Source organism: Salmo trutta, chromosome 7, assembly GCF_901001165.1.
Source record: "Salmo trutta chromosome 7, fSalTru1.1, whole genome shotgun sequence".
Taxonomy (NCBI): Eukaryota; Metazoa; Chordata; class Actinopteri; order Salmoniformes; family Salmonidae; genus Salmo; species Salmo trutta.
In genome coordinates this window covers 59,025,164-59,046,115 of record NC_042963.1, presented here as the reverse complement: position 1 = coordinate 59,046,115, position 20,952 = coordinate 59,025,164, and the positions used below count along the sequence as shown (strand labels likewise).

At 40.6% G+C, this 20,952-nt stretch overlaps 1 protein-coding gene across 1 annotated transcript in view; it reads right to left on the bottom strand.

The window, feature by feature from the left end:
* Positions 1–2,663: 2,663 nt before the first annotated feature.
* The window catches only part of LOC115197749 (transient receptor potential cation channel subfamily M member 1-like), a 37,591-nt gene continuing 19,302 nt past the window's right edge, over positions 2,664–20,952 (bottom strand). The window contains exons 4-7 of the mRNA XM_029759548.1: positions 6,205–6,329; positions 5,811–5,982; positions 2,995–3,169; positions 2,664–2,879 (exon numbers count right to left, since the gene is read on the bottom strand). Of these exons, the coding sequence (XP_029615408.1) occupies positions 2,699–2,879; positions 2,995–3,169; positions 5,811–5,982; positions 6,205–6,329 (653 nt within the window). The 3' untranslated portion in view covers positions 2,664–2,698. The remainder of the gene's footprint in view (positions 2,880–2,994; positions 3,170–5,810; positions 5,983–6,204; positions 6,330–20,952) is intronic.

Below are 20,952 nucleotides of genomic sequence, written 5' to 3'. Positions count from 1 at the left end.
ATAAGGCAATAACAGCTCAAATAAGCAAAGAGAAATGACAGTCCATCATTACTTTAAGACACGATGTTCATTCAATGCGGAAAATTTCAAGAACTTTGAAAGCTTCTTCAAGTGCAGTCCCAAAAACCACCAAGTGCTATGATGAAACTGGTTCTCATGAGGACCGCCACAGGAAAGGAAGACCCAGAGTTACCTCTGCTGCAGAGGATACGTTTATTAGAGTTAACTGCACCTCAGATTGCAGCCCAAATAAATGCTTCACAGAGTTCAAGTAACAGACACATCTCAACAGGTTCAGAGGAGACTGTGCGATTCAGGCCTTCATGGTCGAATTGCTGCACAGAAACCACTACTGAAGGACACCAATAAGAAGAAGAGACTTGCTTGGGCCAAGGAACACTAGCAATGGACATTAGACCGGTGGAAATCTGTCCTTTGTTCCAAATTTGAGATTTTTGTTCCAGATGATCTCCGTGTGTGTGGTTCCCGACCGTGAAGCATGGAGGAGGAGGTGTGATGGTGTGGGGGTGCTTGCTGGTGACACTGTCGATGATTTATTTAGAATCAGGCAAACTTAACCACTATGGCTACCACAGCATTCTGCAGCGATACGCCATCCCATCTGGTTTTGGCTTAGTGGGACTATCATTTGTTTTTAAACAGGACAATGACCCAAAACACACCTCCAGGCTGTGTAAGGGCTATTTGACCAAGAAGGAGAGTGATGGAGTGCTGCATCAGATGACCTGGCCTCCACAATCACCCGACCTCAACCCAATTGATGTGGTTTGGGATGAGTTGGACCGAAGACTGTTGGAAATACATTCCTCAAGCTGGTTGAGAGAATGCCAAGAGTGTGCTAAGCTGTCATCAAGGCAAAGGGTGGCTACTTTGAACAATCTAAGATATAACATTTTAATTTGTTTAACACTTTTTTGGTTACTACATAATTCCATGTGTTTTTCATAGTTTGTATGTCTTCACTGTTATTTTACAATGTAGAAAATAGTAAAAATAAGAAAAAGCCTTGAATGAGTAGGTGTATCCAAACATTTGACTGGTACTGCACATTGTAATATTTTTGAATGGTGGTATTAATCATTTTGCATTGTAGATATGTAGTGGTGTAATAATGTTATATGATGTACTGTTTTATATTTTGTTTTAAGTGTAATGTAAGTGCCTTAATGTGTTTGAACCCCAGGAAGAGTAGATGCTGCCTTGGCATTAACTAATGGTGATCCCTAATGAATACAAATACAAAATACATTAAATTAAAAAGCTCTACAGTGTAGATTAGAACCTGTCCACTCTAGTGGCGGTTTGTAAGCCTTACATTACTGGTGGTGATGAGATATGATACACTCAGGGCTGGGAGATAAATCCTTACATTACTGGTGGTGATGAGATATGATACACTCAGGGCTGGGAGGTAGAGCTGTATGAGTGATACACACAGGCCTGATTACATGATGAAACACACGTGACATAATGACCAACCTGTTACTGTAACAGACAGAGAGATGGGAGAGTTATAGGGAACATGTTTATTCAACCTGTTATTGTGACAGACAGAGAGATGGGAGCGTTGTAGGGAACATGTTTATCCATAAAACCAATGGAGGAAGTCCACAGATGAGGGAATAAATGGATGAAGAAATATTTCAACAGTACAATAGGTCCAACACACCCATTTTATCTTAATATCAAATCATTTCTGGGTAGCAATTAAGAACCTTTCTGTAATTGTTATCAATTAAAATTGTCAAAAATAAACAAAAATATATTCTTAAAGATTTGGAAATGTCTTTCTCATTGGTCTATTAACTCATTGACCACCTGGTGATGTCACCAGTTATGCCAAAACCTCATCCCACCAAAACATGCTGACATTTCTGGCAGTCTTTGTCATAATTTTCACAATTTCACAGTATTATTCCAACCTTAGTGTGGAAATATATATATCAAACAAAGGTACCATAGCAGCACCCACTCGTAGCACGCGCTTTAACAGGTAAATCTCACTGGTCACCACCAAAGCCAATTCTTCCTTTGGCTGCCTCTCCTTCCAGTTCTCTGCTGCCAATGACTGGAACGAACTGCAAAAATCTCTGAAGCTGGAGACTCTTACCTCCCTCACTAGCTTTAAGCACCAGCTGTCAGAGCAGCTCACAGATCACTGCACCTGTACATAGCTCATCTGTAAATAGCCCATCCAACTACTTCATCCCCATACTGTATTTATTTATTTATTTATTGATCTGGCTCCTTTGCACCCCAGTATCTGTACTTGCACATTCATCTTCTGCACACCCTACCATTCCAATGTTTAATTGCTATATTGTAATACTTCACCACCATGGCCTATTTATTGCCTTACCGCTCTTATCCTACCTCATTTGCACATGCTGTTTATAGATTTTTTTACTGTATTATTGATTGTACGTTTGTTTATTCCATGTGTAACTCTGTGTTGCTGCATGTGTCAAACTGCTTTGCTTTATCTTGGCCAGGTCACAGTTGTAAATGAGAACTTGTTCTCAACTAGCCTACCTGGTTAAATAAAGGTGAAATAAAAATAACAAGGTAAATCACGTTTTTGACAGCAGCTGGGCCTTTAAAGTAAATATTTTAAGTACATTGAGTTCAATGATGTATATTTTGATGTAATCTAATGTAATTAGTCATGTATTTTATGTCATTGAATGTAATTAGCTAAAAAAGTAGGTCCTACTTGAGTCATTCCTCTACTCACCAGCTCCTTCTTCTTCATGCACTCCATGACCATGAGCAGGATCTGCTGTGATTGACTCTTACTATAGTTGAAGGTCTTCTGTATGGTCACCAGCAGCTGGTCCCTCACGTCGTCAGTTATCAGACTTTAGAAGGAGGGAGTGATTTAGTAGTAGTACAAGATGAATGAGAAGAAGAAATGAAGAATTCAGTGAAGAAGAAAGACTAGAAGAAGTAGTAGATAGACAAGTCTATCCTCACCCTCCCTCCTCGCAGTATTTGTGAGCGAAGGACATGATGTCTGACGCCCTCCCGCTGCCATCACAGACCACCACGGGGACGGGAGGTTCCTCCTTCAGACTCTCCAGGGTGATGGAGATGACATTAGGACCTCCCTCTACGATTAGACACACCAACGGGACCCCCTGGCCTAGGCCTGCAACACACAGTAACACACACACAAAATGAAATACAATAGAATTATCACAGTGAAATAGTATAATGTTTGTTTATGTGCTAATTAATTGCATAGGGGATGGTTTACCAACTGGAGATTTGATACGAAAATAATGTCATTCAAAAATGTCATGCATACAACACAAGAATGGATATTGGCATCCCGGCAACATAACTACAGGAAGGTCATCTTGGTCAGGGAATGGTTCATTGATCATCTCTGAGGTTTGGCCAGACCATCAGTGTTGGGGGGGTTGAAGTCAGAGGTGAAAGCTGAGCATCCCTTTGCTGTCCCTGCCTTATCACGATCTCCAGGCATAGGATGACAAAGGGAAACCCACAGGTCACAGAGAATAACACGCTCCAGGACTCCACCTTGGGGAAGAATGGCGCCGGAGGGGATGGCTGCCATTTTACGGGCTCCTAACCAAATGTGCTATTTTGTGTGTTTTTTCTCATTGTTTGTAACTTATTTTGTACATAATGTTGCAGCGATCGTCTCTTATGACCGAAAAGAGCTTCTGGATATCACAACAGTGATTACTCAACTCGAACTGGAAAAATATTTTTTCTTGGCTGAATGACGACACAGATAATATACAGTTGGCTCGGTTTTCCATGCATAGGCAGGACAGAACAGTTACGTCCGGTAAGATGAGGGGTGTGTGTCTATTTGTCAGTAACAGCTGGTACGTGATGTCTAATACTAAAGAGGTCTCCAGGTATTGCTCGCCTGAGGGAGAGTACCTCATGATTAACTGTAGACCACACTATCTACCAAGAGAGATTTCATGTATATATTTCATAGCCGTTTATTTAACACCACAAACCATTGCTGACTTTAAGACCTCACTCAACGAGCTGTAAGCAAACAAGAAAATGCTCTTCCTACATGTTCCAACAAATTACCTTGACTAAGCTGTGTCCCCACACATTGACTCGGAACCGGTACCCCCTGTATATAGCCTCGGTATTGTTATTTGATTGTGTTACTTTTATTTAATGTTTTACTTTAGTTTATTTAGTAAATATTTTCTTAACCTGATATGGGTAGGGGGCAGTATTTTCACGGCCGGATGAAAAAACGTACCCGATTTAAACTGGTTACTACTCTTGCCCAGAGAATATGCATATTATTAGTAGATTTGGATAGAAAACACTCCTACGTTTCTAAAACTGTTAGAATGGTGTCTGTGAGTATAACATAACTCATATGGCAGGCAAAAACCTGAGACAAATTCAACCAGGAAGTGTAGGATCTGAGAAATACAGTTCTTCTTTCTAGTCCCTTTAGAAACTACAGTATCTGTGCTGTCACGTTGCACTTTCTAAGGCTTCCATTGGCTGTCTAACACAGTCAGAAAGTGTTTTGAGCATTCCCCTGTCACTGGGCAGAGCATAGTAGCTCAGTTTCTGAGTGGACTGCCTGGGGACAAAGAGATTGGATATGCGCGTTCCAGCAAGCATGCTGTTTATTCTTTTCCTCCTTGAATGAATACACTATTGTCCGGTTGGAATATTATCGCAATTTTACGATTAAAAATACCATAAAAATTGATTTTAAACAGCGTTTGACATGCTTCTAAGTACGGTAATGGAACATTTTGACTTTTTGTGTCTCGAAATGCACTCGCGCGTTACCCTTTGGATAGTGACCTGAACGCACGAACAAAACGGAGGTATTTGGACATAACTATGGATTATTTCGAACAAAAACAACATTTCTTGTGGAAGTAGCAGTCCTGGGAGTGCATTCTGACGAAGATCAGCAAAGGTAATACAATATTTCTAATACTAATTCTGAGTTTATTTTTCCCCGAACTTGGCGGGTGTCAAAATAGCTCGCCGTGATGGCGAGCTATGTACTCAGAATATTGAAAAATGTGCTTTCGCCGAAAAGCTATTTTAAAATCTGAGACAGCGATTGCATAAAGGAGTTTTGTATCTATAATTCTTAAAATAATTGTTATGTATTTTGTCAATGTTTATGATGAGTATTTTTGTAAATTCACAGGAAGTTTTTGGTGGGAATACAATTTCTGAACATCACGTGCCAATGTAAAAAGCTGTTTTTGGATATAAATATGAACTTGATTGAACAAAACATACATGTATTGTATAACATAATGTCCTACGAGTGTCATCTGATGAAGATCATCAAAGGTTAGTGCTTCATTTAGCTGTGTTTTGGGTTTTATTGACATATATGTTTGCTTGGAAAATGGCTGTGTGATTATTTTTGTCTATGTACTCTCCTAACATAACCTAATGTTTTGCTTTCGCTGTAAAGCCTTTTTGGAATCGGACAACGTGGTTGGATTCAGGAGAGGTTTATCTTTCAAATGGTGTAAAATAGTCGTATGTTTGAAAAATTGAAATTATTGGATTTTTTAGGTTTTTGTATTTCGCGCCATGCGATCCCATTGGCTGTTGGCTAGGGGTTCCGCTGGCGGAATTACTTGAACTGCATTGTTGATTAAGGGCTTGTAAGTAAGCATTTCATGGTAAGGTCTACACCTGTTGTATTTGGTGAATGTGACAAATAACATTTGATTTTATCATTAGTGAACTCAATCTAATTTGATTTATAGGCTGAGTTCCTTAAGGTAGGGTTGACTTACGTGTGTTGATCTTCTGCAGTGAGATGTGTTTTTCCAGCTGGCGGCGTAGCTTCACCTCCGCTCCGTACTTCCCTGTGGTGCCGTTGTCAGCCAGGATGAAGTGGGAGTGGCTGTTGTTTAGGACAGACAGCTTGGACAGCGGGTTGGACATGGTCTGGTACGGCCGCGTTACCTGGTGAGAAGGAAGAAGAAATACAATATCACTGACTGAGGAACACATACCAAAAAACAGCACACTGGAAAACACTTTCTCTCATGATACAGGCCTGGGTATGCTTTACAACACATAACACTTGGTGCTTGGAGTACTGACGTAATGGAGTGAATGGTCACAGGTGTGAATGATTCATGGCTGATTGTGGAGCTAAGAGGGGGACTGACTTGTAACACTTACATCCCTACCGATGAGGTCCTCCTTGTTCTCTATGATGCCCCAGGGAGCGATGCCGATGGCACATACCTTCCCTCTGGACTTAGAGGAGTGGTCCTTCAGGGCATCCCCCACGTGACGGATCACACCTATAGGACAGAAGAAGAATAATTAAGAACCAGGGGACATAACCAGAAGGATGAACCAGAATGAGGAACCAAAATGAGGAACCAGAAGGATGAACCAAAGTGAGGAAGCAGAATGATGAACCAAAATGAGGAAGCAGAATGATGAACCTGAATGAGGAAGCAGAAGGATGAACCAAAAGGAAGAACCAGGATGAACCAGGAGGATGCACCAGGGTATGGAACCAGAAGGATGAACCAAAATGTTGAAACCTGGGATGGAACCAGAATGAGGAACCAGAAGGATGAACCATAATTAAGAATTTGATGGATGAACCAGAAAGAAGCTAGGTAACTTATGTGAGACAATGGACTTAGAGGAATGGTCCTTCAGGGCATCCCCCATCTGACAGATCACACCTATAGTCCATAAGAAGAACAATGAAGAACCAGGGGACAACCAGAATGAGGAACCAGAAGAATGAAACAGAAGGATGAACAAGGATGAACCAAAAGGATGCACCAGGGTACGGAACCAGAATGAGGAACCAGAACATGCACACTGAGCTAAAGGATAGAGCTAACGCTTTCAAGGAGCGGGATTCTAACCCGGAAGCTTATAAGAAGCCCTCCGACAAACCATCAAACAGGCAAAGCTTCAAAACAGGACTAAGATTGAATCCTACTACACCAGCTCTGCTGCTCGTCAGATGTGGCAAGGCTTGCAAACTATTATAGACCACAAAGGGAAGCACAGCCACGAGCTTCCCCTAGACACAAACTTACCAGAAGAGCTAAATTACTTCTATGGTCTCTTCGAGGCAAGTAACACTGAAACATGTATGAGAGCAACAGCTGTTCCAGATGACTGTGTGATCACGCTCTCCGTAGCCGATGTAAGACCTTTAAACAGGGCCAGAGGGCCAGACGGATTAGGCCGCAGGGCCAGACGGATTACCAGGACGTGTACTCCGAGCATGCGCTGACCAACTTGCAAGTGGCTTTTTCAACCTCTCCTTGTCTGAGTCTGTAATACCAACATGTTCAAGCAGACCACCATAGTCCCTGTGCCCAAGAACACTAAGGTAACCTGCCTAAATGACTACCGACCCATAGCACTCACGTCTGTAGCCATGAAGTGCTTTGAAAGGCTGGTCATGGCTCACATCACCATCATTTTCCAAGAAACCCTAGATCCACTTTAAATTGCACACTGCCCTTTCCCACCTGGACAGAAGGAATACCTACGTAAGAATGCTATTATTTGACTACAGCTAAACGTTCAAAACCATAGTGCCCTCAAAGCTCATCACTAAGCTAAGGATCCTGGGACTAAACAGCTCCCTCTGCAACTGGATCCTGGACTTCCTGAAGGGCCGCCCCCAGGCAGTAAGGGTAGGGAACAACACATCCTCCACACTGATCCTCAACACGGGGGCCCCTCAGGGGTCGGTGCTCAGACCCTCCTGTTCTCCCTCTTCACTCATGACTGGATGGCCAGACACGACTCCAACACCATCATCAAGTTTGCCGATGACACAGCAGTGGTAGGCCTGATCACTGACAACAATGAGACTACAGGGAGGAGGTCAGATACCTGGTTGTGTGGTGCCAGGACAACAACCTCTTCCTCAACGTGATCAAGACAAAGGAGCTGATCGTGGACTACAGGAAAAAGACTACCAAGCACGCCCCCATTCTCTTCCATGGGGCTGTAGTGGAACAGGTTGAGAGTTCATTAGTGTCCACATCACCAAAAAACGATCATGGTCTAAACACACCAAGACAGTTGTGAAGAGGGCACGACAAAGGCTAATCCACCTCAGGAGACTGAAAAGATTTCGCAAGGGTCCTCAGATCCTCAAAAAGGTTCTACAGCTGCACCATCAAGAGCATCCTGACTGGTTGCATCACTGCCTTGTATGGCAACTGCTCAGCTTCCAACCACAAGGCACTACAGAGGGTAATGTGTACGGCCCAGTGCATCACTGCATCCAAGCTTCCTGCCATCCAGGACCTCCATATCAGGAGGTGTCAGAGAAAGGCACAAAAAATTGTCAGACTCCAGCCACCCTAGTCATAGACTGTTCTCCCTGCTACTGCACGGCAAGGGGTACCAGAGCGCCAAGTCGAGGTCCAAAAGGCTTCTTAAAAGAGGTTAAGAAGAAAAAAATAATAATAAGTGTTAAGTAAAAAATAGATGAGTACAAAATTGAAAATAGATGTTACAAATAATTAAATAACAGCAGTTAAATAAGCAAGGCTATATACAGGGGGTACCGGTACAGAGTCAATGTGTGGGGGCACTGGTTAGTCAAGGTAATTGAGGTAATATGTAGAGGCAGGTAGAGTTAAAGTGACCATGCGTAAATTATAAGAAGAGAGTAGCAGCAGCATAAAATATCCTGGGTAGCCCAGGATTAGTTGTTGAGGAGTCTTATGGCTTGGGGGTAGAAGCTGTGAAGGGTTGTTGGTTAGTAAGCATTTCACTGTAAGGTCTACACCTGTTGTATTCGCCGAATGTGACAAATAGCATTTGATTTGATTTGACGTATGAAACAAATGAGGAACCAGAATGTATAACCATAATGAGGATCTAGAAGGATGAACTAGAAGGATGAAACAGAAGGATGAACAAGAAGGAAGCCTGTAAACTGATGAGACAATGGAGGTAGCCATAATCAGAGCCATGCATTTAGAGAGCTGATCAGAGCCATGTATTTAGAGAGCTTATCAGAGCCATGCATGTAGAGAGCCGATCAGAGCCATGTATTTAGAGATCCGATCAGAGCCATGTATTTAGAGATCTGATGAGAGCCATGTATTTAGAGAGCTGATCAGAGCTATGTATTTAGAGAGCCGATCAGAGCCATGTATTTAGAGAGCTGATCAGAGCCATGTATTTAGAGAGCCGATCAGAGCCATGCATTTAGAGAGCTGATCAGAGCCATGTATTTAGAGATCTGATGAGAGCCATGTATTTAGAGATCCGATGAGAGTCATGTATTTAGAGATCTGATCAGAGCCATGAATCTAGAGATCTGATCAGAGCCATGAATTTAGAGAGCCGATCAGAGCCATGTATTTAGAGATCTGATGAGAGCCATGTATTTAGAGATCTGATGAGAGCCATGTATTTAGAGATCCGATCAGAGCCATGTATTTAGAGATCCGATGAGAGTCATGTATTTAGAGATCTGATCAGAGCCATGAATCTAGAGATCTGATGAGAGCCATGTATTTAGAGATCTGATGAGAGCCATGTATTTAGAGATCTGATGAGAGCCATGTATTTAGAGATCTGATCAGAGCCATGAATTTAGAGATCTGATCAGAGCCATGTATTTAGAGATCTGATGAGAGCCATGTATTTAGAGATCCGATCAGAGCCATGTTTTTAGAGATCCGATGAGAGTCATGTATTTAGAGATCTGATCTGAGCCATGTATTTAGAGATCCGATGAGAGTCATGTATTTAGAGATCTGATCAGAGCCATGAATCTAGAGATCTGATGAGAGCCATGTATTTAGAGATCTGATGAGAGCCATGTATTTAGAGATCTGATGAGAGCCATGTATTTAGAGATCTGATCAGAGCCATGAATTTAGAGATCTGATCAGAGCCATGTATTTAGAGATCTGATGAGAGCCATGTATTTAGAGATCCGATCAGAGCCATGTTTTTAGAGATCCGATGAGAGTCATGTATTTAGAGATCTGATCTGAGCCATGAATCCAGAGATCTGATGAGAGCCATGTATTTAGAGATCTGATTAGAGCCATGAATTTAGAGCAGGGGCTATTAAACTTTTTCAGCCTGGGACCCAAATTAGAAATTCTGTTTTTCCTGTTACCCAAGCTAACGAAAACATACATAAACGTACAATGCATTGCACTTTTGCGTATTAATAAATGCAACATAGGCAAATAACTATTAAATGAAATAAACAGGAATAGCTATATATATATATATATAGGTATATATATATAGGTATATGGGTATTTTCCCCATTAAAAACACTCATACATGTCTGTGTAGGTTGGAACTGTTGCTGTTAAAATACAATGTATAATTTTCATTCTGAACTGATTGATCACATCACACAGATGTATAACAGAACACACAGGCTCATTTTTTGATAGTACAACCCTAAGTAACAGTGCAGATGAAACATGATCAGGCCTACTGTATATCTTACTGTAGACAGTGCAGATGAAACATGATCAGGACTACTGTATATCTTACTGTAGACAGTGCAGATGAAACATGATCAGGCCTACTGTACATCTTACTGTAGACAGTACAGATGAAACATGATCAGGCCTACTGTACATCTTACTGTAGACAGTACAGATGAAACATGATTAGACCTACTGTACATCTTACTGCCGCAATTATTGTTTAAAAAAATTGTTGCTTTGGAAGTGTTGTTGTTAAAATACAATACATCATTTTTATTCTGTACTGGAATAAACTGATCATCATTCTTAAATGGAAGAAGTTTGGAACCACCAAGACTCTTCCTAGAGCTGGCCGCCCGGCCAAACTGAGAAATCAGGGGAGAAGGGCCTTGGACAGGTAGGTGACCAAGAATCCGATGGCCACTCTGACAGAGCTATAGAGTTCCTCTGTGGAGATGGGAGAAACTTCCAGAAGGACAACCATCTCTGCAGCTGTCCAGCAATCAGGCCTTTATGGTAGAGTGACCAGACGGAAGCCACTACTCCGTAAAAGGCACATGACAGCCCGCTTGGAGTTTGGCAAAAGGCACCTAAAACTCTAAGACCATGAGAAACAAGATTCTCTGGTCTGATGAAACCAATATTGAACTCTTTGTCCTGAATGCCAAACGTCACGTCTGGAGGAAACCTGGCACCATCCCTACGGTGAAGCATGGTGGTGGCAGCATCATGCTGTGGGATGTTTTTCAGTGGCAGGGACTGGGAGACTAGTCAGGATCAAGGCAAATATGAATGGAGCAAAGTACAGAGAGATCCTTAATGAAAACCTGCTCCAGAGCGCTCAGGACCTCAGACTGGGTCGAAGGTTCACTTTACAACAGGACAACAACCCTAAGCACACAGCCAAGACAACGCAGGAATGACTTCAGGACAAGTCTCTCCATGCCCTTGAGTGGCCCAGCCAGAACCTGATCAAACATCGCTGGAGAGATCTGGAAATAGCTGTACAGTGATGCTCCCCATCCAACCTGACAGAGCTTGAGAGGATCCTCAGAGAAAAATGGGAGAAACTCCCCAAATACATGTGTGCCAAACTTGTAGCGTCGTACCCAAGAAGACATGAGGCTGTAATCGCTGCCAAAGGTGCTTCAACAAAGTACTGAGTAAAGGGTCTTTATACTTATGTAAATGTGATATTTAAGTTTTTGTATTTTTTATAAATTAGAAAACATTTCTAAAAACCTGTTTTTGCTTTGTCATTATTGGGTATTATGTATAGATTGATGAGGGAAAAAAAACTATTTAATCAATTTTAGGCTGTAACCTAACAAAATCTGTAAAAAGTCAAGGGGTACTTGACTTTCTGAATGCTTTCTGAATGCTTTCTGAATACTTTCTGAATACTTTCTGAATACTTTCAGAATGCTTTCTGAATGCTTTCTGAATACTTTCTGAATACTTTCTGAATGCACTGTATGTGGTGCCAAACTGGATCAGAACATCTATTGCTTTCTCATCCAGGCAGAAGACCGCTTCCTGCTGCAGATTAGCAACCCAGAACTGTGTGTTTGTTTTCCTCAAAAAGCATCTTGCGTCAATCAGTGTATTCCAGTTCAGAATAAAAAGTATTGCTTGTATATACCCTGACCTACACTACAGTACAGTAGATGTATATACCCTGACCTACACTATTACATTTACATTACATTTAAGTCATTTAGCAGACGCTCTTATCCAGAGCGACATGCAAATTGGTGCATTCACCTTATGATATCCAGTGGAACAACCACTTTACAATAGTGCATCTAAATCTTTAAGGGGGGGGGGGGGGGTTAGAAGGATTACTTTATCCTATCCCAGGTATTCCTTAAAGAGGTGGGCTTTCAGGTGTCTCCGGAAGGTGGTGATTGACTCCGCTGTCCTGGCGTCGTGAGGGAGCTTGTTCCACCATTGGGGTGCCAGAGCAGCGAACAGTTTTGACTGGGCTGAGCGGGAACTGTGCTTCCTCAGAGGTAGGGAGGCGAGCAGGCCAGAGGTGGATGAACGCAGTAGGCTCTCAGAACCCGGGAAAAAGCTGAATGACGTAATTCCAGGCCCAGGCTGAAACACACTAGCGCGTTTGGTAAGTGCTCTATCAGAGGGCCATCAGACTGAGGCTCGTGCATGAGGGGATAGCATGCTTTTACTTTCACTCTCTTTGTAATAAAAAACAATTTCCCGGTCGGAATATTGTCGCTTTTTGACGAGAAAAATGGCATAAAAATTTATTTTAAACAGCGGTTGACATGCTTCGAAGTACGGTAATGGAATATTTAGAATTTTTTTGTCACGAAATGCGTCGTGCTCGTAACCCTTATTTACCCTTTCGGATAGTGTCTTGAACGCACGAACAAAACGGCGCTATTTGGATATAACAACGGATTATTTGGGACCAAACCAACATTTGTTATTGAAGTAGAAGTCCTGGGAGGGCATTCTGACGAAGACAGCAAAGGTAATAACATTTTTCTTATAGTAAATCTGACTTTGGTGAGTGCTAAACTTGCTGGGTGTCTAAATAGCTAGCCCTGTGATGTCGGGCTATCTACTTAGAATATTGCAAAATGTGCTTTCACCGAAAAGCTATTTTAAAATCGGACATATCGAGTGCATAGAGGAGTTCTGTATCTATAATTCTTAAAATAATTATGTTTTTTGTGAACGTTTATTGTGAGTAATTTAGTAAATTCACCGGAAGTGTTCGGTGGGAATGCTATAGATGTATATACCCTGACCTACACTACAGTAGATGTATATACCCTGACCTACACTACAGTAGATGTATATACCCTGACCTACACTATACTACAGTAGATGTATATACCCTGAACTACACTATACTACAGAAGATGTATATACCCTGACCTACACTATACTACAGTAGATGTATATACCCTGACCTACACTATACTACAGTAGATGTATGTACCCTGACCTACACTATACTACAGTAGATGTATATACCCTGACCTACACTACAGTAGATGTATATACCCTGACCTACACTATACTATAGTAGATGTATATACCCTGACCTACACTACAGTAGATGTATATACCCTGACCTACACTATACTACAGTAGATGTATATACCCTGACCTACACTACAGTAGATGTATATACCCTGACCTATACTACTGTAGATGTATGTACCCTGACCTACACTATACTACAGTAGATGTATATATTCTGACCTACACTACAGTAGATGTATGTACCCTGACCTACACTATACTACAGTAGATGTATATACCCTGACCTACACTACACTACATTAGATGTATATACCCTGACCTACACTACAGTAGATGTATATACCCTGACCTACACTACAGTAGATGTATGTACCCTGACCTACACTATACTACATTAGATGTATATATCCTGACCTACACTACAGTAGATGTATGTAACCTGACCTACACTATACTACAGTAGATGTATATACCCTGACCTACACTACACTACATTAGATGTATATACCCTGACCTACACTACAGTAGATGTATATACCCTGACCTACACTATACTACAGAAGATGCATATACCCTGACTTACACTACAGTAGATGTATATACCCTGACCTACACTATACTACAGTAGATGTATATACCCTGACCTACACTACAGTAGATATATATACCCTGACCTATACTACAGTAGATGTATATACCCTGACCTACACTGTACTACAGTAGATGTATATACCCTGACCTATACTACAGTAGATGTATATTCCCTGACCTACACTACAGTAGATGTATGTACCCTGACCTAAACTACACTACAGTAGATGTATATACCCAAACCTACACTATACTACAGTAGATGTATATACCCTGACCTATACTACAGTAGATGTATATACCCTGACCTATACTACAGTAGATGTATATACCCTGACCTACACTACAGTAGATGTATATACCCTGACCTACACTATACTACAGTAGATGTATATACCCTGTTCTACACTATACTACAGTAGATGTATGTACCCTGACCTACACTATACTACAGTAGATGTATATACCCTGACCTGCACTACAGTAGATGTATATACCCTGACCTACACTACAGTAGATGTATGTACCCTGTTCTACAGTAGATGTATGTACCCTGACCTACACTATACTACAGTAGATGTATATACCCTGACCTATACTACAGTAGATGTATATTCCCTGACCTACACTACAGTAGATGTATGTACCCTGACCTAAACTACACTACAGTAGATGTATATACCCAAACCTACACTATACTACAGTAGATGTATATACCCTGACCTATACTACAGTAGATGTATATACCCTGACCTATACTACAGTAGATGTATATACCCTGACCTACACTACAGTAGATGTATATACCCTGACCTACACTATACTACAGTAGATGTATATACCCTGACCTACACTACAGTAGATGTATATACCCTGACCTACACTACAGTAGATGTATGTACCCTGACCTACACTACAGTAGATGTATATACCCTGACCTACACTATACTACAGTAGATGTATATACCCTGACCTACACTATACTACAGTAGATGTATATACCCTGACCTGCACTACAGTAGATGTATATACCCTGACCTACACTATACTACAGTAGATGTATATACCCTGACCTACACCACAGTAGATGTATGTACCCTGACCTACACTATACTACAGTAGATGTATATACCCTGACCTACACTACAGTAGATGTATGTACCCTGACCTACACTACAGTAGATGTATATACCCTGACCTACACTATACTACAGTAGATGTATATACCCTGACCTACACTATACTACAGTAGATGTATATACCCTGACCTACACTATACTACAGTAGATGTATATACCCTGACCTGCACTACAGTAGATGTATGTACCCTGACCTACACTATACTACAGTAGATGTATATACCCTGACCTACACTATACTACAGTAGATGTATATACCCTGACCTGCACTACAGTAGATGTATATACCCTGACCTACACTATACTACAGTAGATGTATTTACCCTGACCTACACTATACTACAGTAGATGTATATACCCTGACCTACACTACAGTAGATGTATATACCCTGACCTACACTACAGTAGATGTATATACCCTGACCTACACTATACTACAGTAGATGTATATACCCTGACCTACACTATACTACAGTAGATGTATTTACCCTGACCTATACTACAGTAGATGTATATACCCTGACCTACACTACAGTAGATGTATGTACCCTGACCTACACTATACTACAGTAGATGTATATACCCTGACCTACACTACAGTAGATGTATATACCCTTACCTACACTATACTACAGTAGATGTATATACCCTGACCTACACTACACTACAGTAGATGTATATACCCTGACCTACACTATACTATAGTAGATGTATATACCCTGACCTACACTACAGTAGATGTATATACCCTGACCTACACTACAGTAGATGTATATACCCTGACCTACACTACAGTAGATGTATATACCCTGACCTACACTACAGTAGATGTATATACCCTGACCTACACTACACTACAGTAGATGTATATACCCTGACCTACACTACACTACAGTAGATGTATATACCCTGACCTACACTACAGTAGATGTATGTACCCTGACCTACACTATACTACAGAAGATGTATATACCCTGACCTACACTATTCTACAGTAGATGTATATTCCCTGACCTACACTATACTACAGTAGATGTATATACCCTGACCTACACTACACTACAGTAGATGTATATACCCTGACCTACACTATACTATAGTAGATGTATATACCCTGACCTACACTACAGTAGATGTATATACCCTGAAATACACTACAGTAGATGTATATACCCTGACCTACACTACACTACAGTAGATGTATATACCCTAACCTACATTATACTACAGTAGATGTATATACCCTGACCTACACTACAGTAGATGTATATACCCTGACCTATACTACAGTAGAGGTATATACCCTGACCTACACTACAGTATATGTATATACCCTGACCTACACTATACTACAGTAGATGTATATACCCTGACCTACACTACAGTAGATGTATATACCCTGACCTACACTATACTACAGTAGATGTATAAACCCTGACCTACACTATACTACAGTAGATGTATATACCCTGACCTACACTACAGTAGATGTATATACCCTGACCTATACTACAGTAGATGTATATACCCTGACCTACACTACAGTAGATGTATATACCCTGACCTACACTATTCTACAGTACATGTATATACCCTGACCTGCACTACAGTAGATGTATATACCCTGAACTACACTACAGTAGATGTATGTACCCTGACCTACACTACAGTAGATGTATATACCCTGACCTACACTATACTACAGTAGATGTATATACCCTGAACTACGCTATACTACAGAAGATGTATATACCCTGACCTACACTATACTACAGTAGATGTATATACCCTGACCAACACTATACTACAGTAGATGTATGTACCCTGACCTACACTATACTACAGTAGATGTATATACCCTGACCTACACTACAGTAGATGTATATACCCTGACCTACACTATACTACAGTAGATGTATATACCCTGACCTACACTACACTACAGTAGATGTATGTACCCTGACCTACACTACACTACAGTAGATGTATAAACCCTGACCTACACTATACTACAGTAGATGTATATACCCTGACCTACACTACAGTAGATGTATATACCCTGACCTATACTACAGTAGATGTATATACCCTGACCTACACTACACTACAGTAGATGTATAAACCCTGACCTACACTATACTACAGTAGATGTATATACCCTGACCTACACTACAGTAGATGTATATACCCTGACCTATACTACAGTAGATGTATATACCCTGACCTACACTACAGTAGATGTATATACCCTGACCTACACTATACTACAGTAGATGTATATACCCTGACCTACACTACAGTAGATGTATATACCCTGACCTACACTATACTACAGTAGATGTATATACCCTGACCTACACTACAGTAGATGTATTTACCCTGACCTACACTATACTATAGTAGATGTATATACCCTGATATACACTACAGTAGATGTATATACCCTGACCTACACTACAGTAGATGTATATACCCTGACCTACACTACAGTAGATGTATATACCCTGACCTACACTATACTACAGTAGATGTATATACCCTGACCTACACTATACTACAGTAGATGTATATACCCTGACCTACACTACAGTAGATGTATATACCCTGACCTACACTATTCTACAGTACATGTATATACCCTGACCTGCACTACAGTAGATGTATATACCCTGAACTACACTACAGTAGATGTATGTACCCTGACCTACACTACAGTAGATGTATATACCCTGACCTACACTATACTACAGTAGATGTATATACCCTGAACTACACTATACTACAGTAGATGTATGTACCCTGACCTACACTATACTACAGTAGATGTATAAACCCTGACCTACACTACAGTAGATGTATGTACCCTGACCTACACTACAGTAGATGTATATACCCTGACCTACACTACAGTAGATGTATATACCCTGACCTACACTATACTACAGTAGATGTATATACCCTGATATACACTACAGTAGATGTATGTACCCTGACCTACACTATACTATAGTAGATGTATATACCCTGACCTACACTATACTACAGTAGATGTATATACCCTGACCTACACTACAGTAGATGTATATACCCTGACCTACACTACACTACAGTAGATGTATATACCCTGACCTACACTACAGTAGATGTATGTACCCTGACCTATACTACAGTAGATGTATATACCCTGACCTACACTACACTACAGTAGATGTATAAACCCTGACCTACACTATACTACAGTAGATGTATATACCCTGACCTACACTACAGTAGATGTATATACCCTGACCTATACTACAGTAGATGTATATACCCTGACCTACACTACAGTAGATGTATATACCCTGACCTACACTATACTACAGTAGATGTATATACCCTGACCTACACTATACTACAGTAGATGTATATACCCTGACCTACACTATACTACAGTAGATGTATATACCCTGACCTACACTACAGTAGATGTATTTACCCTGACCTACACTATACTATAGTAGATGTATATACCCTGATATACACTACAGTAGATGTATATACCCTGACCTACACTACAGTAGATGTATATACCCTGACCTACACTACAGTAGATGTATATACCCTGACCTACACTATACTACAGTAGATGTATATACCCTGACCTACACTATACTACAGTAGATGTATATACCCTGACCTACACTACAGTAGATGTATATACCCTGACCTACACTATTCTACAGTACATGTATATTACCCCTGACCTGCACTACAGTAGATGTATATACCCTGAACTACACTACAGTAGATGTATGTACCCTGACCTACACTACAGTAGATGTATATACCCTGACCTACACTATACTACAGTAGATGTATATACCCTGAACTACACTATACTACAGTAGATGTATGTACCCTGACCTACACTATACTACAGTAGATGTATAAACCCTGACCTACACTACAGTAGATGTATGTACCCTGACCTACACTACAGTAGATGTATATACCCTGACCTACACTACAGTAGATGTATATACCCTGACCTACACTATACTACAGTAGATGTATATACCCTGATATACACTACAGTAGATGTATGTACCCTGACCTACACTATACTATAGTAGATGTATATACCCTGACCTACACTATACGACAGTAGATGTATATACCCTGAACTACACTACAGTAGATGTATGTACCCTGACCTACACTACAGTAGATGTATATACCCTGACCTACACTATACTACAGTAGATGTATATACCCTGAACTACGCTATACTATAGAAGATGTATATACCCTGACCTACACTATACTACAGTAGATGTATATACCCTGACCAACACTATACTACAGTAGATGTATGTACCCTGACCTACACTATACTACAGTAGATGTATATACCCTGACCTACACTACAGTAGATGTATATAACCTGACCTACACTATACTACAGTAGATGTATATACCCTGACCTACACTACACTACAGTAGATGTATGTACCCTGACCTACACTACACTACAGTAGATGTATAAACCCTGACCTACACTATACTACAGTAGATGTATATACCCTGACCTACACTACAGTAGATGTATATACCCTGACCTATACTACAGTAGATGTATATACCCTGACCTACACTACACTACAGTAGATGTATAAACCCTGACCTACACTATACTACAGTAGATGTATATACCCTGACCTACACTACAGTAGATGTATATACCCTGACCTATACTACAGTAGATGTATATACCCTGACCTACACTACAGTAGATGTATATACCCTGAACTACACTACAGTAGATGTATGTACCCTGACCTACACTACAGTAGATGTATATACCCTGACCTACACTATACTACAGTAGATGTATATACCCTGACCTACACTATACTACAGTAGATGTATATACCCTGACCTACACTGTACTACAGTAGATGTATATACCCTGACCTATACTACAGTAGATGTATATTCCCTGACCTACACTACAGTAGATGTATGTACCCTGACCTAAACTACACTACAGTAGATTTATATACCCAAAACCTACACTATACTACAGTAGATGTATATACCCTGACCTATACTACAGTAGATGTATATACCCTGACCTATACTACAGTAGATGTATATACCCTGACCTACACTACAGTAGATGTATATACCCTGACCTACACTATACTACAGTAGATGTATATACCCTGTTCTACACTATACTACAGTAGATGTATGTACCCGACCTACACTATACTACAGGTAGATGTATATACCCTGACCTGCCACTACAGTAGATGTATATACCCTGACCTACACTACAGTAGATTATGTACCCTGTTACAGTAGATGTATGTACCCTGACCTACACTATACTACAGTAGATGTATATACCCTGACCTATACTACAGTAGATGTATATTCCCTGACCTACACTACAGTAGATGTATGTACCCTGACCTAAACTACACTACAGTAGATGTATATACCCAAACCTACACTATACTACAGTAGATGTATATACCCTGACCTATACTACAGTAGATGTATATACCCTGACCTATACTACAGTAGATGTATATACCCTGACCTACACTACAGTAGATGTATATACCACTGACCTACTATACTACAGTAGATGTATATACCCTGACCTACACTACAGTAGATGTATATACCCTGACCTACACTACAGTAGATGTATGTACCCTCTGAACCTA